Raw genomic sequence first — 27397 nt, forward strand, 5'->3', positions numbered from 1 at the left:
ACATCCGGTGCTCTTAACCCCTGGGCTGTCTGTCCATCCATCTCTGGGTTATTGTTGTTGTTGTTGCTCTTCTTTGTTTTGTTTTGAGACAGGGTCTCCTGCGTAGCTATGGCTGGGTTAGAACCTGATATGTAGACAAGGCTGGTCTTGAACTCACAGAGATCCACCAACCTGTGCTTCCTGAGTGCTAAATGAGTTGCCACCCTACCTGGTAGAATTTCAACTTGGACTCCTTCCCCAGAGGGACTTCTGTCTTGCCTGGGCAGAGGGAAGTGCTGGATCGGGGACTCTGGGGAAAGATGACATTTCTGGGTGTTTGTAACTTTGGAACGCAGCAGGAAGTTTGCTGACTGCCGATGGCACACAAAGACCTCAGATGATACCAGGGAGCATACTACCCACAGCTGTCAACAAACGTCGCTAGCGTGCTTCAGCCGGCCCCAGAAAAGGGCAGACGCTTGTTCGAGACGGCGTAATAAATCTGAGGTGAGGTCTCACTTTGAAAAGGAGGAATTCATCCTTGGACCTGACACATCCCTTGGAGCCAAAACTCATGCCAAGTTCAAGGTTTCAGGGCTCACAGTTCTGCACCGACTGATACAGTGGACAGTAACTAACATAGCCAGTGCGGCCGAGGTATCCTTTCTGCTGGGTGACGAGTACTGATAAACCGCATTCAATTTTTAAGAAATCTCTATGTACACAGCAGAAGTGTTAGGGGAAATATTTAACAGACAGTAAAGTGATGTAAATATATACCAAAAATTTAAAATAGGGGGCTAGAGAGATGGTCCAACAGTTAATAGCACTTGCTGCTCTTCCAGAGGACCCCAGGTTCAGTTCCCAGCACCCAGGTGGGTGGCTCACAACTGCTTGTGTCTCCAGCTTCAGGAGCTCTGCCTCCCTCTTCTGGTGTGTACAGGTACTACATGTATATGATGCACAAACATACATGCATGTTAAATACCAATACACATAAAATAAAAGTAAATAAACCTTTAAAAAAAGAAAAAAGCTGCCAGGTGGTGGTAACGCACTCAGGAGGCAGAGGCAAGTGGGTCATCTTCAGTCACATAGTGAGTTTGGGGCCAGCCTGGGCTACCCAAGATCCTGTCTCAAAGAATTAAAGAAAAAAAAAAAATCAGCAGAGTGGAACATCCCCCGTCTTAGCATTCAGGAAATAGAGGAAGAAGGATCAGGTATTCAAGGCCTGCTTCAGCTATCTATCAAGTTTAAGACCTCCTGGGTTATGTGAGACCCTATCTAAAATAAAATAAAATAATCACAACAAACAAAAAATCCCGCCAAGAAAACCAAAACCCTGAAAAGTGAACTAAGTGTGTCAAAAACCTGAGAAAGAAATATTTAGGATGAGCCATGGTGTGTGGGTGTGGGTGTGAGAGAGAGAGAGACAGAGAGACAGAGAAAGACTGGACTTGAACCTAGGGCTTCACAACACAATATACTAGACAAACACCCCAATACTTTATTCGTTTTTTGTTTTTCAGGGTTTTTTGTTTTGTCTTGTTTTTCTCTGTGTAGCTTTGGAGCCTGTCCTGGATCTTGCTCTGTAGACCAGGCTGGCCTCGAACTCACAGAGATCCACCTGCCTCTGTCTCCCGAGTGCTGGGATTAAAGGCATGCGCCACCACCAACCAGCCTTGTTTTTTGTTTTGAGACATTGTTTTGCTAAATTGCTATTGCATCCTGCTAAACCACAGTTTATAGCTGAAAAAAAAAAAAAAAGTTTAAGATCTGGGGAGGGCTGTGTGTCTAATTTTTCTAATTATCCATTAGATGGCGCCATGGTTAAATTTCTGTAATTTCAAAAGTTCCAGGGAAGGACTCACACTTCCAAACTTTGGCTTTTACAGTCTGGTTCTGATCCCCCCCTCCACCCCTGCTCCCCCGCCACTCCCCTCTCTCCATCACGTGGTGGAGGCAAGGAATATACTAATTGGTCCTGGGCTGGAAAGTACCCAGGAATGCAAGTGAAGTCTGTCACACAGCATATTCCTTTCTCTAACTCTCCAGGCGTCACTTTTGATGTTCTGATTGTCTCAGGTGGGAATGTCGTCAGCTACTCTTGAATCACCTAGAATTTAGAGAAAGCAGAGATGTTTTGTTTGTTTCCTTACCTCTCCATCAGCATAACCTCTCTGATCTGTATTTCATAAATCTCATTGTTAGAAGATTTTATCCAAAATGTCATTGGCATAGTGACATATGACTGTGACCCCAGCATTTGGGGACAGATACAGGAGGATCCAGAATTCAAGACTTTGGAGGGCGGGGAGGTCTGGGGCTTATTATGTAGACCAGGCTGGCCTTGAATTCACAAAGATCCGCTTGCCTCTGCCTCCCGAGTGCTGGGATTAAAGCATGCACCACCATGCCCAGCTGTATTTTTCTATTTTTTAGGAAAGTTTTTGCTTGTTTAATATGGAGTGTAGGTAAGTGTACCACATGTATGCAAGTGCCTTCAGAGGCCAGAAGAGGGCGACAGATCCCTGGAATTGGAGTCACTGGCACCGAATGAAGGTGCTGGGAATGAGGGAGCAGTAAGGGCTCTTAACCCCCCCAGCCAGCTCTCCAGACCTGAGTTTTGAATTCTGGGACACACTTACAAAAAACTTTCCTGTCCCCCACCCTCAGCACTGAGCCTAGAGCCCCAGAATGCCAGGCAAGCCCCATACCACTGAACTACACCCCAACCCACACTTCACTTTTGATTCTGAAACAGGATCTGTAGCCCAGACAAGCCTCGAACTTGTCTGGGCTCTGTGTCAGCCACTCAAGTAGCTTGGGTTACAGGCCTGAGTTAACAGCCATAGCTTGAAAATACATCTTGTTCTCTGAAATTCAAGTTTAACTGAGTATCCTCTATTCTTTTTGTTTGTTTGTTTTTGTTGTTGTTGTTGAGACAGGGTTTCTCTATGTAGTTTTGGTGCCTGTCCTGGAACTTACTCTGTAGACCAGGCTGGCCTCAAACTCACAGAGATCTGTCTGGTTCTACCTCCTGAGTGCTGGGATCAAAGGCGTGTGCCACCGCCTTTGAGATATATATATATATATATATATATATATATATATATATATATATATATCCTCTATTCTTATTCACCAAGTCTGGGGACTCTATACACAGCTTGCAGCCATCACCCCAATTCAGTTTCAGAACCTTTCCATCACTCCAGAAGTCCCTTCTTGCCCATTGGCCACCAGTCCCCAAGCCCAAACAACCAGTGGTTTGTGTATTCCTCCTGTAAATTCGAGATGACTGTGTTTTGTTTGTGGTTTGTTCTGTCTGTTTGTTTTGAGACAGAGTCCCTCTACATAGCTCTGGCTGTCCTGGAACTCATTGGCTGTCCTGGAACTCATTCTGTAGACCAGGCTGTCCTGGAACTCAGAGATCTGCCTGCCTCTGCCTCCTGAGCACCACCCCGCACAGCTGAGATGACTATATTGTTTTAAATATTTTTTTCTTTTTCTTTAATGTGCACATTTGTCTGTGTGTTGGATTCCCTGGAATTGGAGTTACAGTCGTGAGCTTCTGTGTGTATGCTGGGGATTGAACCTGGGTCCTCTGGAAGAGCAGCCAATGCTCTTAACTGCTGAGCCATCTCTCCAGCCTGAAATGACTATATTTTTAAGTGGAGAGAACAGACTGTTGCACAATTTAGTTAATGCTAAATCATTTGCACATGGAATTTGGTTTCATTCTTCCAGTGCGACTAGAGGAAGCTGTCCCTTGTGGAGTTTGCCTGGTGGCCTCTGGGTTGCAGGTAAGTGAGTTATTTCAGTCTCTTGGTGTTTCATAGCTGTGGAGAGGCTGAGAGCCGGCCGGCCTAGCCGTGAAGGTGGAATCTCTTCCGGTTCCAGGCAGGGCAGAGCAGGAAGGGAGGGGATGTTGGACAGTCCGAAGGGACATTTGAGCCCACTGCATGCTACACTGACAAAATGTTGGTCCTTCGTTGCCTGGGCCAGTCTTGGAGCATAACTGAAGGAGATATTATAGATAATGTGCCTAGAATCATGTGTGAGGGCTGGAGCACAACCAGCCATGGACTTAGAATCACATCTTTGCTAAACACCCACTAAGAGTCAAAGCATCTGACTGGAGGGGAAGAGGCAGGCAGATCTCTGAGTTCGAGGTCAGCCTGCTTTACAAAGCGAGTTCCAGGACAGCCAGGGCTACGTCCTGACGTGGGGTACTCAGGAAGATGGCTCCTGCTTATTTAGTATTTCTGTATTATCCAAAGCGTGTGGGCGTTTTGCCTGCCCGCGCACATGTCTATGTACCATGTGCATGCCAGACGTCCTGTGGCGTTACAAACCCAGGCCCTCTAGGAGACCAGCAAGGGATTTTAACTGCTGAGCCATCTCTCCAGGCCTGACTCTGCTTTGTTGTTGTTTTGGTTTTTGTTTTGTTGAGACAGAATCCCACTCTGTAACTCAAGCTGGCCTAGAACAAAGTAGAGTAGGCTAGTTTTGGATTTGCTACAATCCTGCCTTGCCGGGCGGTGGTGGCGCACGCTTTTAATCCCAGCACTCGGGAGGCAGAGCCAGGCGGATCTCTGTGAGTTCGAGGCCAGCCTGGGCTACCAAGTGAGTTCCAGGAAAAGGCACAAAGCTACACAGAGAAACCCTGTCTCGAAAAAAAACAAAAACAAAAAAAAAAAAAATCCTCCTGCCTCAGAATCCCTAGTGGTAGGATTATGAGCATGCACCAGGACAAGCAGCTGACTCTTGTTTTTTGATTATTATTTTTTATTTATTGTCCTGTGTGTGAATGAGTGCACAAATGTATATATGTGAGCACACTTGCCACAGTGTGCATGTGGAGGTCAGAGGGCAACTTGGTGGAACTGGTTCTCGATTTCCACCTTTAGTTGGATTCTGGGGATGGAATGCAGGTTACCAGGCTTGATCTCTACCAACTGAAGCTTCTCTCAGGCCCCTCACTTCTGCTTTAAAAAACAAACAAAAACAAGTTGGGTGTGCAGGAGGCAGAGGCAGGCAGATCTTTGTGAATTCCAGGCCAGCCTGGTCTACAGAGTGAATTCCGAAACAACCAGAGCTACATAGTGAGACTCTGTCCAGAAAAGAAAAGAAAAGAAAACAACATGTGTGTGTGTGCATGTGTGCGTCTGTCTGTCTGTGTGTCTGTAGGGGCACGCAGGACATAGTGTACATGTGAAAGTCAGGACAATTTCCTGGGATTACAGGTGCCTCCATTCCAGGCCCCGGTGGGACTTTTGTGCTTCTGAAGACGCAGTCACAGTCCTGAGCGGCCCAGGCCTCCAACCACCCTGGCGCCTGGAGCGGGTTTGCAGGGGACCTGGAGAAGGGAAAAATCCTGCAGCTAGCTCCCTTCCCGGTGATTTATTACTATGGAAACTGAGCTCTCTTCCGCTGTCCCCGCGGCTGCTGCTGGGGGCGCATTGTTGATGCCACAGCAGTACAGGTCACAGTTCCTTCCTCTTTCCTGCTGCAGAAATGCCATAGTAACCTACGTGGCCGAGCACTGCCACTCACACCTGAAGGTCCCCGGCTTGGGAAAAACAATCCGGCTGGATTCCCCTGGGCTCTAGGGACCTTCTGGGTCAGCGAGGAGTAGAACAATGCTGGAGCGGAACAATGCTCAGTGGCCCGGCCTTCTCCTTCCTTCAGGGGCCTCTGGAGTAAGGGGCTTAAAAATGGATCTGCAGGCCCCGCAGGTAGCTGAAAAATGGAATATCAAGTCCCTTTGTGCAGGCAAATGCTCACTGTGGGTGCGACCAGCTTGGTGGGGGGTGTCCCAGTAGGATTCTGTTCTCCAATTAAAGCTGTAGATGAGTTCTTTAAGTACCTACTGCGGATTTGGGGACAAGAAGACATCAGGCAAATACTAAGAGGACCCTAGAGACAAGGAAGGAAGCTCCCTGGCTGGGATATTTCAACCCAGTGCCAGGCCTGACAGTCACTGGCCATTCCCATCACCAGGTCATGACCGACCTCAAGGCCTTAGGGTCTCTATCCGCTGACCTAAGGGGGTACTAGGACAGTGCTTGTCCCTGAGGAAGCAAAGAGCAACTCAGCAAGGCCTTGGGCCCAGCTCACCTCACCTCTTCTGGTCCAGAGGATGCTCCTCTGAGTGCTTAGGGACCCGAGGAAGCAGGGGACTTCCATACTACCATCCTCGGTCTGAAGGGTCTCACAAAGCTCTGCATAGCTGAAGGCCTTGGGAATGTCCCTAGATGCTGCTATAAGCCAACCACATTGGCCTCAGCACTCACATCCTCTAAGGGCAGGAGACGGCCTTTTGTTTTGTTTGGGTTTTGTTTTTGTTTTTAGTTTCTCAAGACAGGGTTTCTCTGTGTAGCCTTGGCTATCCTGGAACTTGCTCTGTAAACCAGATTGGAACTCACAAAGATCCACCTGCCTCTGCTCCTGAGTGCTAGGATTAAAGGCATGCATCACCACTGCCCTGTCTTAAACACAACCAGGGCATTCACATGGACTCCACTCACAGATCTGAGTCTCCTGGGTTCTATGTGTGCTCTTTGGTGTCTGAGTGTGCGTGATGTTCTTCTGTGTAGGTTCATGTACCAGAAAATCAATGAAGACTCTGAATAGGGAGGGTCCAGGGAGATGGTTCAGTGAGTGAAATGCTTGCTGTGGAAATCTGGTCACTGGAATTTGATTCTTAGAATACATGTAAAGATGGAAGGAGAGAATCATCTCCACAAAGTTGTCCTTGACCTCCACATATAAGATGTGGCTTCCATATGCCCAAACATCATACACACACACACACACACACACACACACACACACACACACACACACACAAATAAATATAAATATGTGTATATATGTGTGTGTACATATATATATATATATATGTATGTACACACACACACACATATGTACATACATATTTTTGGAGACAGGGTCTCAACCATGTAGCCTTGACTGACCTGGAACTCACTCTGTAGACTAGGCTGGCCTTGAACTCACAGAAATCCACTGGCTCAGTCTCCTGGGTGCTGGGATTAAAGGTGTACCCAATCATGCCTGGCTGATAATACATTTTTTTACAGTAGTGAGGGAAAAAAGACATTGAACCATCACAGTAGTGTAAGAGTCCCTCATCTGACCCCAAGGTAGTCACCCCACTTCCTCCTGCTCCCAGTCCTAACATCTGTTGCTATTATAGACTGTATATATCCCATATCCAAAATGCTTGGGATCCAAAGTACTTTAGATTTTTCAATTTATTTTTCAGATTTTGGAATATTTCAGATGTGATATGTAGAAATGAAATAGTTTCAAGGGACCCAAGTCTATATACAAAAGTTATTTGTTCACTCTGTATTTTATATTCATAACCCAAAGATGATTTCATATCATACCTTAAGCAGTTTTGTGCAGGGCACACAGCTTTGCATTGTTGTAACGTGTCTTTCTCTGTCCAGACAGCTCCCAAACAATGATATGGAGACTTCTTACTAATTATGAAAGCTCGGCCTTTAGCTTAGGCTTGCCGCCAGCTGGCTCTTATAACTCAAATGAATCTGCTTCTATGAATCTACGTTCTGCCACATGGCTTTTTCACCTTTCCTCCATTCTATATGTCCAACTTGTTCCACGTCCCCTGGTGTCTCCGGCATAATCCTGCACCTAGAGTCCTCCTCCTCTTCCTCTCTCTCCCCAGAAATCCCGCCAATCTCTCTTGCCTAGCTACTGACCACTCAGCTCTTTATTAAACCAATCACAGTAATACATCTTTACATAGTGTACAAATATTCCACACCACATTGTAGATTCCACACCATGGCATTGTGTTGACACTCAAAGATTTTCCAGTTTGGGAGCATTTTGGGTTTTTGTATTTTGGATAAGGGGTGCCCAACCTGTAATCGATCCTCTTTCCGTGTAGCTTTGTTTTTGACATTTCAAAAGTGTTTCATAGATTGGATCATATCTAGGGAGATTAGCTTTTTTGTTTGTTTGGTTTATTTTTTTTTCTTGGCACAATCCCTGGGAAATTCACCCATAAGTTGTGTGTATCTAGATTCGGTCCCTTTCTGTCATAGAATAACATCTTGTAGTCTGGATAAACTGCCATTTGTTTGGTCAATCACCCACTGAAGGACGTCTAGTTTCTCAAGAAATCTGGAATTGAAAATCCACTTTCTATGACCATTATGTACAGGGTATGTGTGTGTGTTTGTGTGTGTGTGTGTGTGTTTGTGTGTGTTTGTGTGTGTGTGTGTGAGTGTGTGTGTATGGTGTGTTTGTGTGTGTGTTTGTGTGTGTGTGTGTGTGTTTGGAAACCTGTGTCAGAGCGAGAGAGTATAAAGGTCAGAGGACAACTTTGTGGAGTCTGTTTTCTCCTTTCCACCCTTAAGTGGGGTTCCTAGAATTGAATTCAGCTCACTAGGGTTGCATCTTTGGGTGGCAAGTGCTTGTACCCTCCCGGACATATCTCTCTCTCTCTGGTCTTTTTGAGACAGGGTCTCTATGTAGCCCTGGCTGTCCTGGAACTTGCTTTGTAGACCTCAAACTCTCAGGGATCCACCTGCTTCTGCCTCTGGAATTAAAGGTGAGCACCACCATGCTCAGTCCTCTCAGCTACCTCAACTGGTTCATTCTTTAAAAATTTATTAAATTAAAAAAAATTGTGTGTGTGTACGCGCGCGCACGCACATGGCATTAGAGGCCATCTTGTTTGAATTGCTTTTGCCCAGCATGTGGGTTCGGGGACTGAACTCAGGTCCTTAGTCTTGGCAGCAGGTGCCTTTACCCACTGAGCAGCCTTGCCAGCCTCATCAGCTGCTCTGTTTTCAGAGAGGTCTAATTAAGCAGGCACTGGACATCTGAGAGGGTCCTCCCTGAGACCTAGAACACTCTCCCACCCCAGTTTTAGAAGTGTTCGTGTGGCTCCTGACTTCGTCCTGAGTCACATGACTTGCACTGTTGTCCAGAAGCACCGTTTCCTATGCATAGTCTCAAACTCCAACTTGGCTACCCTTTAAATAAAAAATTTAATGTATCTATTTATTTTGATTGTGTTTAATCAGGTAATGAAGCTGTGCGGAAGCAGGAAACAGAGAGACAGCTATAGAGAACGGAGTGAAGGATTACATCCTAGGGTAACCTCAGTGACTAAATACTTCATAGTCGGCGTGTTTGGACATTTTCAGGCTTTGACCCCTTCAGCTAGGTTCTAGGCCAACCTTTTTTCAATGGTGTGGCATTTCAAGATGTCTGAAATGCTTTTCTTCTGCGGGCCCAGAGAGAACTCAGGGGTTAGGGTCAGCCAGCAGGAGTTCCAACTAACCCCCATGTGTGACTATCATCTGTGAGTGCTTGGGGCGAGTGCACTGGTCTCCTTGATGAGCGGCTCCTTTCTCTTGTAAGGAAATGAGGGTGACTAGGTGTGGGGGGCACCCCTGTAATCCCAGCAGTCAAAAAGCCAAGGCAAGGGGATTAAGAATTCCAAGCTACTGGGTTTTGGGGAGGGGAGGGGAGTTAGAGTGGCTCAGGAGGACTCTGAGACGGGTTTCTGGGACTCAGGGGTTCACTGGAAGGGCTATTAACGTCACTGGCAGAGAGGCATTGTGGAGGCTCTCACAGCCCCATTGCAGAAGTGAGATCTCATCTTTTTGAGGATAGGGGAGGCTTCAGGGCATAAACCTGCAGCCAGGCTCTCTGATTCCCAGGCAGGAGAGAGGGAAGGGGAGCGGGAACAGGGTGTGGCAACAATACCCTCTCTGATAGTAACTCACTTCCTGGGTGAGAGATCCTGGCCCTGGGACATCTGTTACTAGAGACATGCAGAGGGTGTCTCAGGGTGCCTGCTGCTATCTGTGAGAAGACACTGCTGGAGACGGAGCAGGGAGAAAGAAGAGGGAGGGAGGGAGGGAGGGAGGGAAGGAAGGAAGGAAGAAAGGAAGGAAATAATAGTGTTTGAGGTGGGCATGGTAGTGCACATCTATAATGCCAACACTCTGGAAGAAGAGGCGGAAAGATCCATGTCTCAGGCCAGCTTGGGCTATATATCTAAACCCTGGCTCAACAATAAATAAATATTATTATTATGTATGAAACAAAAGGTCTATAGAAGTCGTTGTTTGTTGGTTTGTTTTTGAGACAGAGTTTCTCTGTGTAGCTTTGGCTGTCCTGGAACTCACTCTGTAGACCTGTCTGGCCTTGAACTCACAGAGATCTGCCTGCCTCTGCCTCCTGAGTGCTGGGACTACAGGTATGCGCCACCATCACCCCAGCTAGAAGTCTTGTGTAACAAGCTTTCTTGTTGGACTATCTTTGGTTTGCCAGCCCCCAAATATTGACACAGAGACTTCTTATTAACTATGAAAGCCTGGCCGTTAGCTTAGGCTTGTCCCACTAGCTCTCAAACTTAAATTAACCTGTCTCTATTAATCTACATTCGGCCACATGGATCAGGTATCTCTGCTCTGTACCACATGTCCGATTTCTTCAGAATCTCTTGGTGTCTCCCGGGCATAATCCACACATCCAGATTCCTCCTCTTCCTCTCTCTCTCCCAGAAATCCTGCCTATCCTCTCCTGCCTAGCTATTTGTCATTCAGCTCTTTATTAAACCAATAAAAGTGACACATCTTCATACAGGGTAAACAAATATTCCCCAACAGTCTTGTTTTAAAGGATAATTTTTTTTTTTTTTTTTTTGGTTTTTGAGACAGGGTTTCTCTGTGTAGCTTTGCGCCTTTCCTGGATCTCGCTCTGTAGACCAGGCTGGCCTCAAACTCACAAAAATCCACCTGTCTCTGCCTCCCAAGTGCTGGGATTAAAGGCGTGTGCCACCACCGCCTGGCTGTTAAAGGATAATTCTTAAGAGTAAAATTGCAATCTCAAACACATATAAAATAAATATTTATCAAATATTTTCTTACCAACTAATACAGTCAGTGAGAATCATCATTTGCCTGAAAGAAGAGCATATATACATATATAATCCTAACACTGACTGAGGTAGGAGGATTGTCATAAATCTGAGGCTATCCTGAACTATACAGAGAGTTTGGGGCCAGCTTGGGTTGCAGAGTGAAACCCTGTCTCAAAAACCAAACCAAACCAAACAAACGACAAAATAATATATATGCATATATGATTAGCTGGATGATGGACTAGCGGATCAATTCCTCTGTAGATACCTATCTGCCATGAAAGATGGTGAAATGAATTTGCTTAATGGATGTCAAATCATTTCATATGATTAGGACAGTAATAAACTGCACCATCCCCATCCCATACAAGTTGTGTTTTTCTGGATGTCAATCATCAGTGTAACTGCCAGAATTCTACAATCTAGGGAGATATAAAGTATTCAAAGGCAGTGGAAGGCACAGGCAATCTATAGAATCAGACAGTCTACAAGAGTGCACTCCAGGGCTGGTGAGATGATTGGGGGGTAAGAGTGCTTTGCCACCAAGATCAACAATCTGGGATCAATGCCCAGGACCCCCAGAGTAGGGGAAAACCAACTCTCTCAAGCTGACCTTTGACCTCCACATGTATGTTGTAGCAAGTGCATGCTCCCCCTGTACTAAATAAGTAGTTGTAATTTTTTTCTTTGCAAAATTGTGCTTGACAATGACTAGCTTTTATTAGAGGTAACCAAGAATGTTGTTGATCTATGACAAAATCTTCCCCAATTTTTCCTGGTAGCTGTTTATTTGACATAAAGTTAAGTCAAAAGGATAACATTTGAAGTTACCTAGATCTCTGAAGACCCCCCACCTCTCTCTCTTCTCATGTAGTCTGGGCTAGCCTTGAGTTTAGGAGGTAATGAAGTATGACCTTGAACTTCTGATCTTCTTACTTCTGACTCCTGAGTTCTGGAATTACTGGCATGAGGCACTGTACCCGTTTTCTTGGTGCTGGGGATCAAACCCAGGGCTGTAAGAATACTAGACAAGCTCTTTATTAGCTGAGTCACATCCCTGGCCATCCTTGGTGATTTTTCTTATGCTAAGACCCATGCTGGCCTTGTAAAGATCAATCTTTCTGGGTGAGCTGGGGTGTAAGGAAGACTTGGGTCCAGGAGCTTGGCACCTTTCCATGCTTGTGAGATGGAGGAAGATTAATCTTCAGCCTTTGTCAAATAGATGTGTAACGCAGGTTATTTATAGAGCCACTTAAAAAATGAAGCCATCCCCCTGCCTGTTTGTAGCTGCATGTCATGCTGGACACAAAAGACCAGGAAATTCCTTTGGCTTTGTGCACTCAGGCTCTGAGACCTCCGCCCTCCCTTCATGGAGCATCTGAGTGGGTACTCTGACACCATCAGCATGGCTTTGGAACTAAAATGACCCAGCAAAGTGGCCATGCACAGAGGCCCAAGGGGCTGGGGCTAGGGGAAGGGTCTCCTGTGCGCAAGGTTTCCAACCTGTCCGATGGACTTCCTGAACCTGTAAGAATGAATGGCAACTGTGTGGCCTGTGCTGGGCACTTGAGGAAGCCGCAGGAGCAGGGAGGGTAGATGTTTGACTTGATCTAAGTACTATGCCATAGTCAATCATGAGAAAACAGTAGCAGTGTGGGGGGGAGGGGTGTGAGGAGTGGGTCACTTTTGCCAGGAAATCTTGTAAAAAGCCATCCGATCTGTGGTGTTCTTTTTTCTTTCTCTCCCCCCCGCCCCTCTTTTGTGCTGAAAATCAAACCCAGGACCTTGTATACACTGGGTGGATGCTCTACACCTGAGCTTCAGATCCAGCAGTAAAAGTCTTCCATAAAAAGGCATGGAGGTACATGCTTACAATACCAGCACTTAGAAGGTTGAGGCAGGAGGCTTGCTGTGAGTTTGAAGCCAGGAGGGATTCCACAAGACCCTATTGCAAACAAAACAAAAACAGCCAAAAATCTTCATGTGAGCCATCAAAAAGCATGTTGAATGGGACAGAGACAACAGCTAGGCAGGCTGAGAGTGAGCCCCAAGGGTCTTCCTTCCTGATGTGTGACAGTTTCCTCTGCTTGAAACATTCCATCCTGCAGGGAAGCTCCTTGAGCAGGAAGGTAAACAAACACAAAATAGCTTCAGGAAGTCCCTGAAACTGAGCAGATTCACTAAGCCCCTCCCTGTCAGAGTAAGCAATAAAAACTACTGAGAGTCCCTCTCAGACAAGCCAAGCTGTGGAGAGGACTCTGAGACCAGAGCAGTTGCTCAGAGGAAGCAGAAACCAGCCTGGCTGCCTAGAACAGGTTTAGACCACTGGGTCACTTGGAAAGGACACTTCCCAGCCTGTTGGACTGCCTACACGCTGTGCAGTGTGCTTCAGGTTCCAAGCTTCTTTGAGTGGTCACCCATGCTGAGATGGGCTTTGATCATGCAGCTGTCTTTGAGACATTTCTGCTCCTCTAAGTAACCCTTCACCCATATTCCTGTAAGTAACTCCAATAAAACCCATGGTTTACCAAGTTGGACTCTGGTCTGTTAGGGGCTTCCTTTCTGGAGTGAGTAGACATGTCTCATCTCCCCAGGAAAAGTCCTGGTCACACAACTTGTCTCTGCCTCCCCAGCTTGGCTCTGTTTTTTACGTGGGTGCTGGGAATCAAACTCAGGCCCTTACCTTTGAGTAACAAGCTGAGTACTGATGTCACAGGTTGGAACCCCTATATCCAGTTTATGCAAGGCTCTGCCAACTGAGCCACCCCCCCAGCCCTGATTTTATTTTTTGAGACAGGGTGTGGTTATGAATCCCAGGCTGTCCTAACACATTTCTTGGTATTTTAATGAACCTTTTCTTTTTCCCTTTTTCTTTTCTTAAATTCTCAGAGTCGGTTTGCAGAAATGGAGCCAACTGTAGAGTGGGCGGCATGAAGCCAGCCATTACCCTGTGCCCCCACCTCTTGGATTCTGCTTTATTCTTGATTGATTTTATTATTATTTATTATGAATTTTTATTTATCATTTTTATTAATTTTAAATTTTGTTTTCATTATTTATTTACTATTACTTCTTATTCTGTATTATTATGTCCTTATTACAGCCCAGCAATCCCAGGTTTTAGAAATGGCTGCCACCTTTTCCTAGACCATTAGCAAGGCGCCAACACTGCTGGGGCAGTGTGATGTGTATAGAGATAGGGGCTCCTGTATGTCAGGCTGGCTTCGAAAGTGCCATGTAGCAGAGGATGGACTTGAACTCCTGATCTTCCTGCCCCTACCTCCCAAGTAAAAGTTGTAGACAAGCAGATGCTGGGTCCTACCTGCTACAGCTGGGTCCTACCTGCTGGGAGGGAGCAAGCTGGTTAGCCTCCTCAAGTGCCCCTCTCCCCACTGAGGCCAAAGGGGTTCAAAGCCTGAAGGCCAGAAGTCTGAAGAGACTCTGGGTTTAGGCTAATGGTTCCATCTCTTTCCTTCCTTCCTTCCTTCCTTCCTTCCTTCCTTCCTTCCTTCCTTCCTTCCTTCCTCCCCCCACCACCACCTTTCCTTTCCCAGCAGGGAACCCAGGTCTGTGTATCTCCTATGCAAGTGTCTTCTCAGTGAGCCTCCTTCCCAGACCCTAACACCTAAGAGTGCAGTTTCAGCCTCCCTGTGCACAGCAGGCTGGGGGAAGGTGTGGCTAGAGGACTTAATGGGTATTTGTCAGCTTGCTCAGCAGCCAACTTAAACGTCTGGATCAAAGCCTGGTGATAAGCTAGTGACTGCCTGTCCTTCCAACCAGTGTTACTGTTCGTACCCAAGGTTCTCCTGCTGACCTCTAGATAACCACAGCCATTTCTCCCAAGCTGTTCCTGGCAGGGTAAACTGCTCCCTACATTTTTGATAAACCAATTAGAGGTTTCCTCTTATTTTACCAAATTTCCTTTTGTCTGAGATAGAAAGGAGAGAGAGGAAGGCAGAGGACAAAAAGTGCTCCGGAGTTGGTTTGACTGTTAAAAGCATCACGGTTGCTATGGTAGCAAGAACAGCCCCCATCTACTGCATTCAAGTGTCAAGACTCAGGGGGAGAAGGCCCAGTGGGTAAAGCTCTTGCTCTGTGTGCAAGCATCGGGATCTGAGTGAGTTCAGGTCCTCAGCACTTATATACAAACTGGTGTGGTGTCAGCTGTCTGTGAGTTTGAGGCCAACCTGACCTGGTCTACAGATTGAGTTCCAGGACAGCCAGGGCTAAACAAAGAAACCCTGCCTTAAAAAAAACAAACCAAAAAACCCAAACCCAAAACCATCACCAGGCATAATGATACCTGCCTGTATCCAAGTGCAGTGGAGGTTCAGGCAGCGTTGGCGGTGCAGCAGGCGGACGAGGAGATGCTATACAGTGCTTAGCCGGGACTCTAGGAGACCCTGTCTGAAATCAACAGCAGTGAAAACTAACCAAACAGGCGAACCAGTAGCAGAGGAACTGTCCTGTAGGCAGATAGCATTGTCTAGCGTGGAGGTGGAGGGAGGTGGAGGGAGGGAGAGAACAAATGGACCTCTCACGTCTCTCACCTGGGGCCTTCCCGTCTTGGGCCTCCCAGCACTCACTCAGCCTGGACAATATGACTCAACATGGAAAGATCTGCTGATGAACCAGCCTCCCACAAAGCTCTGGAAGGCAGGGCAGTCATCCGCCTCTTTCCTAGGTGTCCAGCCCAGAGCCCCTCCTTGTCCCATGGCCTCCTTCCTGGGCCTCTGGCTCCAGGCCTGTCGTGGAGAAGTGTCTGACTCCTCGAAGTCTCCAGCCTTACTCAGTGCTGTCTGGTTTGAGAAAGCAATGATGTTGGGAAACGGATTACTTCAGCCCTGGGGAGGTCTGTTATTTCTGTGCAGGGTGCTCCAGAGATGGGCTTCACCCCCACAAGGTCCTGAGGAGGCTGACATCAACACAGGATGTTCAGTGACTGTTGAGTCCCAAACGAATTGGCTTTTATAAGATAGGATTCTGAGAAGCCAGCTGGAATCACTTCTGGCCCTTGATTGCCACACCTGTAACGTGGATCATGACACACTCTGTGGGAGGCTGAGAGTGGGGCCCCCAAAGTATCAAGTAAGTCCTGATTCCCGTCCTGTGTGATGCCACCCTATGTGTGGGTTAGGCCCTCGGGCTGCTGTCCGTAATACCATAGAGTTATTGAAAACAGAAATGCTGGATGTGGGGACTAGAGAGATGGCTAAGTGGTTAAGAATATTTACTGCTCTTGCCTGGTGGCAGTGGCGCACGCCTTTAATCCCAGCACTCAGGAGGCAGGGCCAGGCGGATCTCTGTGAGTTCGAGGCCAGTCTGGTCTACAGAGCGAGATCCAGGACAGGCACCAAAACTACATGGAGAAACCCTGTCTCGAAAAACCAAAGGGAAAAAAAAGAACAACAACAACAAAAACAACAGACAGAGAGAGAGAAGACAGGAAAGGAGAGAAAAGAAGGGAGAAGAGGAAGGAAGGAGGGAGAAGAGGGAGGGAGGGAGAGAGGGAGGGAAGAAGGGAGGGAAGGAGGGAGGGAAGGAGAGAGGGAGGGAGGGGGTTACATGTATAGTGCTCTTCCACAGCTCGTATCAAACAGTTCAGAGCAAGGAATGATTTTCTAGGTGGAAACCGTCACTTTTTGGCTCTTGCCTTAGACAGAGAAGACTAGTCCTCACTGAAATGTGTCTTCGGTGACCCTGTTAGCCGTAAAGGGGGGTGCGTCAGACACAGCGTGGCAGGCCAGGCTTGTTGCTGCATGCTGGATGCAAGCAGCGGTGTTAGGGAGCAAGGATTTCCCACACAGTGAGTTCAAGGCTGGCCAAAGCGATATGAGATCCTGGTCCTAAAACAAAGAAAGGAGGGAGGGGGGAAGGAGGGAGGGAGGGAGGGAGGGAGGGAGAAAGGAGAAAGAAAGGAAGGAAGGAAGCTTTTCTCTGTCCCACCCCGGCCCTGTAGTCCTGTAGCCGCTTTTAAATAATCATTCAGAGGCTTATATTAATTACAAACTGTTTGGCCTGTGACGCAGGCTTATTGCTAGCTAGCTCTTACATCTTAAATATACCATTTCTATTCATCTATGCACCGCCATGTGGCCGGTGGCTTACCGCTACTTACACATCTTACTTCTTAAGCATCTCCATGGTGTCTCCCAGGCTTCTCCCTTCTTCTTCTTCTTCTTCTGTATCTCTGCTTGGATTTCCTGCCTGCGTCTATCCTGCCCTGCCATAGGCCAAAGTGGCTTTATGTATTAACTAATGGGAGCAACACATATTCACAGTACAGAAAGACATCCTGCATCCCAAGGCAGGGAGGAAAAGGCACCATCAAAGCAGAAATAATCCAATTCTAACAGTACACTAATTCCAGTCACTGGCCTAGACAAACACCAGACTCAGGCTCCTTGGGATTTGTTTGTTTGTTTTTGTGTTGTTTGGGGACAGAATCTCACAATGTGGCCCTGCCCTGGAACTCCAGTCTAGCCTTGAACTCGTAGAGTTCTGTCTGCGTGCCTCTGCCCCTGGAATCCTGGAATTAAAGGTGTGTGCCACCATACCTGACTCTTGTGTTTTGTTTGTTTGTGGTCCTCTGAAGTCCAGTCTGTCCTTAAACTCACTCTGTAGCCAAGAATGACCTTTAACCTCTGATCCTCTGCCGCCGCCGCCGTCTCCCAAGTGGGATTACAGACATGCCCCTCGCACCTGATTTATGGGATGCTGAACATCGAGCCCCAGTCTTCCTGAATGCTAGGCAAACACTCTGCCAGCTGAGCTGCAGCTCTAGTCTCTAATGTTTTTTATTTATTATTGTAATTTTTTTTCAAGACAGAGTCTCTCTGTGTAGTCATGGCTGTCCTGGAACTTGCTCTGTAGCCCAGGCTGGCCTCGAACTCAGAGATCCATCTGCCTCTGTCTCCTGAGTGATGGGATTAAAGGCGTGCGCCACCATCACCCAGCAGCTTTCAACTTTTTAATTTTTTAAATTTATGTATATGTATGTGTCTATATGAGTGTCTGCTGTGTGAGTGTGTGTGTGTGTGTGTGCTCGAGAGTGTGTGCCTGCACAACTGCCCTCAGAGGCCGGAAGAGAGCATTGGCTCCCCTGTGGCTAGAGTTACTGGCAGGTCTGATGCGGTCCTCCAGAGGAGCGCAAATGCTCTTAACCACTGAGCCATCTCTCTAGCCCCTGACTAGTGCTTCTTGATCGCTAAGTACGATCACTTCCCCTGCGATCATTGACGTGTCAGTCTGCTTGAGGAGAACAGGCTGTCGCCACACGCTGTAGGGAGGGCCTGACACGGAGAAGATGAAGGAGGTAAAGGGGCATGTAGGAAGTCCTCTCAGTTGAGAGAGCGTGGGGAAATCTTTAGAGAAACTGATATCTGAAATGAGTAATAATTAGTCAGCAAAGCGGAGAGGAAGGGATGCTTCAATGGGCAAATAGCGATGGGAAACGCCTGTGATGCATTCTGGGAACGGTACATTTCAGGAACCAAAGCCTACTGTAGGGAAGGACACAGTGCTAGGGTGGTTTCAAGCCAGAGGGGTCAGCAAGGGCTGGGTAATGGAGGCTTGGGGTCTGCCTTTCCCCCAGTGTTACAACCTTTCAAACATCGAAGTGGGAGAAGCCCATTTATAGTCTAGAACATTCCCTAGGAGGCAAGGCCGCACACATCTGTCATCACAGGGAGGATTGTGTTCAAAGGTAAGCCTGGGGAATTTAGCTAGCCCTTGCGTCAGAATAAAGGAAGGAATGAAGGAGGGGAAGAGGGAATGTTAGCTCAGTGGTAGAGCACACGCTTGGCATTCCTGACACCCTCGGGGGAGGGGAGGGTGTAGGGAGGAGGAAGAAGGGTGAACTGGGACTGGAGAGATAGCTCAGCAGTTAGGAGCTGAGCCATCATGAGGACGGAGTTCAGATCCCAATAGTCAAGCAGCATCATTTCTGGAAGACCTGACGCCCTCTCTGGCCTCCAGGCACACACAGGCACACAGACACCCCTCTCACGACCCACATGTTCATACTCTCAGGAAGACACATAAATAAAGGGGGTGCAGAACGGTTCACTGGGTGAAGGTGCCAGCTGCCAAGCCTGATGCTCTAAGCTTGATCCGAGTTTGATCCTGGGACCCTCATGGTGGAAGGAAGGAGAGGATTCCTACAGGTTTTCCTCTGAGCCCACCCATGCCCCCCAAACACACAGCAGCCCACATGCACTCTATCCCACTTCCACATACACAAATAAATAAATGTTTAAAAAAAAAAAAAAGGTTGGGGATAGGGAGACGAAACTCCCTACGGTCTAGTATGGACTACATATACATACATGCACCTATGTATGGCCAAAGGGGGCTCTGAATGGTGCCTGGGTCAGTAATTAGAGCCCACAGCAGAGGCTGAAGAAAGTCCCTGTTTCTACTGGATCGTGAGCCCCGGTGCTCGGGTACAGTGCTCCTCACTACAACAGTGCTCGTTGTCGGCAAAGCTAGCTATGGAAGGTCGGGAGGCCCAGATTTGTGCTGTGTGGACACAGGCCCCTTGGGGAGCCCACAGGAAAGGCAGACAGGGCCTTACTGGGTATCCCGCAAAAGCACTTTGGTAGAAGCTGAGGAGAGAACCCCTCATCTTGTTGGAGGAAGGAGTCCCCAAGCCCAGATGAGGCAAGAGACTCAAGAACTCTGAGGCAAATGTCACTTCTGGCTTTTTGTTGTTTTCTCCTCCTCTAGACAAAGCCACTGGATTCCGTGGTCCCTCCGGAAGGCCAGTCATTTCCTGAGGAGATATCAGGCCAGGCCAGACCTCATTGTTCTTCGTTTCCAGCTATGGCCACCATTACCTGACAAGCACCAGCGCTGGTCTTTCTCTGGGCGCCTGGAGAAGCTGTCAGAGTAGTTTCTGCTTTCCCCGAGGCGGGTTTCTGGTCTGTGACGGGGAAGAGGATTCTGCCCCTGAGGCATGGCAGGAAGGCAGAACTAACTGTGAGCTTCAGTCTACAAGTCTTCCTCTCAGGATGCAGCTGAGGTGGGCCTCAGTCAGCAAGATGCACCGGGTTGTCCTGCTCACACTGCTGCTCTGTGAGTTTTGAATCTACTTTTCTCTTCAGTTTCATGAGACTTGAAGTTAGTGAAATCAACAGATTTCTCTTTTCCCTGTCTCTTCCAGATTCAAGCCTCCGGGCTCAGGAAAACTGTAAGTCCTGGTGTTTTAACCTACCCTCCTTCTCCGTGTGTCTCTTCTGAGATTCTTAACTTGTGCTTGGGGTTGGTATTTGTAACGACTGAGAAAAATATTCCAAAGGAAAACTGAAGAGGACTCTGTCTTGGCATTTTTTAAAAAAGAGGCTTTTAGAACAAAATCTTGTTATAAGATTCCAAGAATATGTTTTAGAAACATGGCTGTAGATCTTTCCAGAATATAGTCTTAGACCGTGGTGGGCTGCCGTTTGTTGGCATTGGGGAGATGATTTCTTAAAAATCCAGTGATCCATCATTTGTTTTCAGTCTTTCTATCATAAACTGTTTTTTATCTCACACTGCATCTCCAACTGTTTACTTTCAAACTCCTCTTTATTTGGTTGTGTTTGGGGCCTGTCATCCCAGCACTTGGGAGACAGACAGAAGGATCAGTACTCAAGGCCAGGTTCAGTCACATAGCACGTTTGAAGGGAGTCCGAGCTACATGAGATCCCGTCTGAAACAAAACAAAATCAACTCCTCAAAACCAAAACCTAAAAAAAAAAGAAGTGTTTTCTTTTCATTGTTTTGATTTACAAATGAGACACAGTTCACTTGACAGACTCATAAAGAAGAAGGAACCGATTGCAAATCGGTATTAGGACTCCTTTTCTCTTAGGAGATTAAAAGGAGAGACCAGATCTCCTTTTCTACCCACCTAGGAAGCTCCATTTCTACCCCAGGTCTTCTGTGCCTGCACACGGGGAAGGGTTCTGTCTTGAAATCCCACCCATCATCCCTTTGAGATCTGATTTGGAACCTTGGGGATTTCAGAGAAGGGGTTTTGTTCTGCTTGGTCTGGGACACTGAAGGGTCCCGGGGCTTAGGCCAGCCCAGGGGCTGTGGGCCGGAAAAAGGCCACAGGTTACATTCTCAACAGTCACTTTGGTGTGGGAAGAGGGATCCTGGGTTGCAGGCTCACCCCTATAGCTCTTTGGACTATGTCGCCAGTCTTTAGCACATGACGGAGTTGAACCAGGGATGGAGCTGTGGCCCCAGGGTGGGGAGGGCTGTGGTCCATGAGTCTCTGATTAGTCTGTGCTTCCTTAGGCGTCTAACTCCCTTGACAACTCATGGAGGCAGACTATGTATCATCTTCAAGCCATCCCCACTTAAGGATGGGATCACGGAGCCTCAGAGAGACTTGACTCAGCCTGAAAAGCCAGGGGTGGTCAGCACTGTGTTCCGATCTCCACTACCTAAAACCCAGATGTCTGTCTGTCTGGGGCTTATCTTTTGCTTTGCTTTACTCTGTCTGGCTTGAGACAGGAGTCTCACACGGCAGCTGAAGGTAGGCCTGAACTCACGGTGTAGCTCAGGCACCTTTGAACTCTCAGTCCTTGAACTCTGGCCTCTGTCTCCCTAGTGCTGGGATCACAGTCATGTGACACCACCCCTGGTGTCGCTCATCTCCTTTTAAGTGCAGTTTTGCTTTGTTTCCTTGACCCTCCCTGCTTGCTATAAAATGGAATGGGCCACAGACCCTGTGGCATGGAGTAGGGTAAGGTTGAGATCACAGTAGAGGAGGTGACTCGCTCGCCCTGTCTGCAGCGAGTGACAAGGGTCTTCACTCCTAGCCCACCTTTATGATTTAAACGTCTGTCCCATCTACCCCCCACGCCAGCCATGGCCCCCTGTTTCTCTGTGGCTGTCTCTCTTTCACACACTGGGCGTCATGTCCCTCAGACGGGCTGTGTAGCTGAGGACGACACCGAGTCTCTGCTCCCCCTGCTTTTGTCCCCCAAGGCTGGGATTATAGGCACACATCTCACACCAGGTTTATGCAGTGCTGGGGATCAAACCCAGGGCTGTAAGCCTGTTGTTTGGCAAGCACTCTACCGACTGAACCACACCCCAGCTCCCCCCCACACCCCACCCCCACCCCCATCTCCTGTCTGGATTCTACTCTGCCAACCCTAGAGGCTTCTTGCTTCTCAAGATCCCCTAGCCTGTTTTCCTGGTATCCATTGTTCCCCCACCTCTTTCTCTGCTTCAGACGACACCAGCTGTAAGAAAAATGAGGCTGCTTTAGTGTGTGTGTGTGTGTGTGTGTGTGTGTGTGTGTGTGTGTGTGTGTGTTTGGACTGAAGCAGGGTGGGTTCTTTTAGATACCCAGACATATTGTTTCTGCAGGTGGAATGGAACGGTCAGGCCAATGCTGAGCCATTCTTTATGGCTAGGGGCTTTTGCTCAGTACAGCCTGACTCAATTCCTTGTGACCCGAGGCTAGTATACGATACATCCCAACTCTGGGTGGGTCAGAAGAAGAAGGGAGAAGGTTGTCGTGGAGGGTGGGAGGGCTTCTTCCAGCTGGAGGATGGTGATGGTCTCAGTGGTGGAGGGAGCATGCTGAAGTCCCTTCCAGGTGGGTGGGATAGGGCGGGTGGGTTTTGACCCTGAAGAACTGAGTGGACCCCTGGGAGGTGAGAGCTTGTCGTCTTTGTTGGAAGAACCTGGTGAAGCATCTGAAAAGGCTGATACCAAAGACAAAGTTAGTGCAATCCTAATGCCTGGGTCTGCCAAGGGGTGACCCACGCCCCCAGCAGCTGGGCATCCTTCCAGACAATGCTGTCTACCTTTTCTCCACGTTTGATGCTTTCTAAGAAGTGTTTAGCATTTTCCTGCACTAGGCCATGCTGGTTTGCATAAAAGCAGCCCTTTTCCCTCTAGGTGGGCCTAGGCGCTCCCTTTTTGGCCATCACTAATTAAGTCTAGCCCTCTGCAGCTTCGGAGGGCCACTGCAGCCAGGGGGTTTGGTTTGGTAGGGTGATTAGGATTTGCTGTACCAAGATCAGGTCTTCCTTAACCTGATTGGTCAGTTGGCTGTGTTGTACCTGTTGGGGCCCTATCGCTTGTTGTAGGGCCACAGTTTGGGGGGCTTACATATAAACACTTGTTCCGGTATAAGGGAAGTTCAGAGGGTAAAATACTTAATAACCAGGTAAAAACGTGAGTATGAGGAGAATAAGGAGGAAAGGAGTGACTGAGAGAGGAGCCAGAGTGGGAAGGAAATAAAAACCCATACATAGGAGAAGGCTTATGGCTGCGTTTTTGTCTGGTACCTGTGGCTTTGGGTGCCATCTCAAGCCATTTGTGATTTGTTGGTGTGGAAGTAGCATCATTCTTGGAGGAGGGCCCAAATCCCACCCCCAGCCCTCATCAGATTTAGCTGTGGAGCACACTGGAGCAGCCGACGCATGGAGCTGGTTCTGAAGGATGTTAAGCGGATCTGGAGTTTCTCTTAGGTTTTTGAGAGCTGGGGAGGCAGCGAGGCTAATTGATGCAGCAGAGACTTCAGTTGCTGCACCAGTTCCGAGTCCCAAAAATGATGTCCAGAGTGGCAAAGAGAGAGACGAACCGGATGGAGTTGGATCCCCTTCAGGGGTCCCCTGAACTGCTTTTCGGAGTTTAGTGTGCAGATTTCTCTGTGTTGACAAGAGGGGCAACGTAGGAAGCAGCAGGAGGAGGAGAGTCCATCCAAGGGGCCTCGTAAAACTCGAGAGAGACGGCAAAGATCTGGAACAAACGTGAGGAGGTAGTAACTGTACAACCTTGTGGGGAACATGAAGAGTCGAAGTTTACACCGGCCAGTTCCTTTCTTGGGTTCCCAGGGAAGGTCCTTTATTCCTCCAAGGGAGGCTGTGGAAAGAGGACTCTCCTGCTGACCCCTCAGATCCCTGCTTGGTTTCAAGATCAGGCTAGGCTAGGTCAACACTAGGGATAACCAAGCTGGGCTCCACCTCCCAGGCCACCCAAGCGGAGTATGACCCTTGTCCCTCCTATCTCAGGCCCCTGAGCCATCTCTAGCTCTCACCCCACCGCAGCCTGCCTCTGTTCATTTCAGAAGATGACTTCAGCTCCATCTTCATCTAGAAAACAGCGGGCCTGGAGGGAACTCCCTGGACTTCCCGCCAAACCCTGGCTGATGGCCGCTCTGCCTCCCCACCCATCCTGCTGGCGCCTCTCCTGGCTCAGAGGGAGCGCAGGTCCGTCCCACAGGCTGGTCAGGGCCCCTGCTGGACAGCCTGGGCCCGGGCCCCTCCCTCACCACAAAAACCTCACTGCTGCATTTATTCCTGTCTTCTTTCCCACTTCCACTTCAAGAATCTCCACTTCACTTCCGGTTCCTTTCTCTGCGTAGACAAACCCGATTGGTGGCTATTGTTTCCTCAGAAAAAAAAAAAAAAGGACAAAAAAACCATCCACAGACTCCCCACCCACCCCACCCTCCTCTCCATTGCCCTGCGCCCCTCACCTCCAGTCGCTTCCATTCTCAGTGGAACTTGGAGGCTGGTTTAGAAAGGCCCGTCTCCTCTTCCTCCTGTCATGGCCTCCCTGCCTGGAATCTCCGCGCCCTAAGGAATCGCCAAGGACCTCCTGGTGATGCCAAGTCTATTCCATCCCAGAACTTTGGCAGTCCTTGACTGAAGATCACACCCAGCATCCGGCTTCTCTGACCTAGGATTTCCTTCCCGGTGTTTTCTCTTTCTTAGTGAGCCCTCCTTCCTCACCCCCAGGGAGACCAGACTTTGCCCTGGTTCTGGATCTAGATACCACCCCACCTCCCACCGAAGCTCCGGGTCACAGTCTCTCCATAGCCCGACTCCCTCCTCAGCATGCCAGGCCTTCAGATTTTCCCACAGTGGCAAGGTTTTGTTTCCTCTCTTAGCTTTTACCTGGCATTCACTGTAGTCAAGAACCTGGCTTCCACTTCTCTGTATTCAACCAAATTAGGCATTAAAAAAATGTGGTAAAATATAAACAATCAAAAATTTATTCTTTAAATTCTTATTTATTTATTTTTGAGGCAGAGTCTCACTTTGTAGCTCCTGCTGGCCTGGGACTTGCTATGTAGACCAGGCTGGCCTTGAACTCACAGAGATCTGCCTGCCTCTGCCTCCTGAGTGCTGGGATTAAAGGCATGTGCTACTTTGCCAGACTTTAAAATGCATTATTAGTGACATTTAGAGCATTTACAGCACTGTAGAGTTCTAGAATATTTCCGTCATTCTGGAAACGAATCCTCTTTGGTCCCCCTGTTAGTCTCGTATGTGCTTTGATTCTGCCCCACCTGCCTGCCTTGCCTCGGCCACTTTCATCAGAACCACCCCAGGCTCCCTGCCGTGGAGTCTGAGGCCTCAGCGACCTTTCTAGAACCCTAATCCATTCTGGCATTCCCATCCTGACCCACCTGACCCTCTTCCCCACATTCTGCTTCCCTCCCAGAACGGTCATGCCCAGGATGTACAAGTGTCTCATGCCCTGGTACGTGCTGTTCGGGAGGACCCACAGCTGGCCTGCCCTGGGGGTGTGTCCTGCACACTGCACGTGTCCTTGTGCTCTCTTGAGCACACCCTTTCTCTCTGTGTCATTGCCCTGACTGAACCAGAGCCAACTCTCCACCAGCCTGCAGTGTCTCAGACAGCAAGGGTAATTTCTTATTTTCCCTGGAAGCCCAGCACCTGGCACAGGTGTTGGATAATGTCACCTGGCTGGGAACTCGAAGTGAACTTGGAGTTGCTTGAGTGTGTCATGGCGGATGGGTCGGGCATGTTCTCTGATACCACAGGAGTTCCTTGGGGACCCCATGCTTCCAGGAGCTTTGTGGTTTTCCTGACAATGGTGGCTAGCGCCTCCTCCTCTCCCTCAGCTCTGAGTCATTTCCAGTTTGAGAACCAGGTGGCTGGATGGGGTGGGGGTGGGGCTCATCTTGCCAAGGGCCTTGATTTTGGAAGGGAGGCGGTCGTTTCAGTGTTTGGCATTGTATCTTTTTGTTGTTGCTGTTTTTCGAGACAGGGTTTCCCCGTGTAGCCCCAGCTGTCCTGGAACTCACGCTGTAGACCAGGCTGGTCTTGAACTCAGAGATCAGTCAGCCTCTGCCTCCCAAGGGCTGGGATTAAAGGTGTGCTCTGCCGCCACCGCCGCAGTTGCCACCACCGCCTGGCTTGGCATTGTGAAGGCTTTGTTACCCTGACTCTCTTCATCGACCTTCTCTCTCAGATCTCTTCAGGCTGTTCTGAGTCCTGTTCTCCATAACAGTTTTGAACAGTCTGAGGCTTAATGAGGAGAGTGGAAGGAGTGGAAGGCCCCCCAGAAAGATACATTTGTGCCTAGCAGGAGGTCTGTGGGGTACCTCCAACATCATGAACACCTCCCAGAGCCAAGGTAACCCAGGCCGGTGAATAGTTACCCTCCTGTGTTCGAGTTAGACCTCTGTGCGGCACCTCAGTGAGTTTCTGCTCCAGGGACTTGACTTAAGAGAGGAGTAAAATTTTTGTTTTATAGACATGGAGAATTCAAGATTGGCTAGTTGCGGTGGGGTGTAGGTGGCGCTCACCTTTAATCCCAGCACTTGGGAGGCAGAGCCAGGTGGATCTCTGTGAGTTCAAGGTCAACCTGGTCTACAGAGTGAGATCTAAGTTTGTTTTTTGCAAAACAATACCAAAGACCAATAAACAAGACCAGGGATGTTCCTTAGCATTGTTTATCATTCATAGAGCCCTGGTCTTGATCCCCAACACTGCCTAAACCACACATGGTGACACATGCCTGTAATCCCAGGACTTGGGGGTTAGAGACAGAAATCATAAAATTCAAAACTCAAGTCAGTCCTTGGCCACATAGTGGCTTCAGACTAGCTTGGTTTACAGAACTGTTCCAGGACAGCCAGAGCTACACAGAGAAACCCTGTCTCAAACAAACAATAAATAAAATAAAATTACCCCACAGGCCAGGCCCAAGGGCACAGTCCTGTTCTCACACTTATGTGGGAAGCTGAATCTGGGAGGTTGCACATTCTAGGGCTGCCAAGGCTACAGGGGGAGTGCCCACCCAAACTGGGCAACTTAGTGTTACACAGTCTTGAGGGTAACTCTGGCTCCCGGTCTCATGTGATGATAGACAAACTTTTGGTCAAGGTCAAGTTATTTCATGAAGGCGTGACTGAGCCTGGGCCATCTGCTTCTGAGCTCACTCTCATGGATGTGCACTGAAGGTTCCAGTTCTTCATCCGGTGAGACATCCCTTCCCTAAGCTGTTTCTGTGGGGTGGGACAGCCGGCTTGGCCCAGTGCCCAAGGTCCTGGAGGAGCGAGCTTGTCTAGATGGAAACTGTACATGTCTATAACTGACATCAGAAGGAACATCCCGGCTCTGCTGGAGTCCCACAGATAGCCCTGGTATAATGTGGGAGGTGTGATAAGCAGGGGGCAAGGGGTCATTTCGAAGGCTGGCTAGAGCAGGTTGG

General features: G+C 48.4%; 1 protein-coding gene across 1 annotated transcript in view; it reads left to right on the forward strand.

The window, feature by feature from the left end:
- Window positions 1-27397, forward strand: part of Pecam1 (platelet and endothelial cell adhesion molecule 1) — a 97181-nt gene that overhangs the window by 13182 nt on the left and 56602 nt on the right. The window contains 2 exon segments of the mRNA XM_052757356.1: window positions 19646-19993; window positions 20082-20108. Of these exon segments, the coding sequence (XP_052613316.1) occupies window positions 19930-19993; window positions 20082-20108 (91 nt within the window). The 5' untranslated portion in view covers window positions 19646-19929.

Source organism: Peromyscus californicus, unplaced genomic scaffold (genome assembly GCF_007827085.1).
Source record: "Peromyscus californicus insignis strain IS unplaced genomic scaffold, ASM782708v3 Scaffold_3__1_contigs__length_106647218, whole genome shotgun sequence".
Lineage (NCBI taxonomy): Eukaryota > Metazoa > Chordata > Mammalia > Rodentia > Cricetidae > Peromyscus > Peromyscus californicus.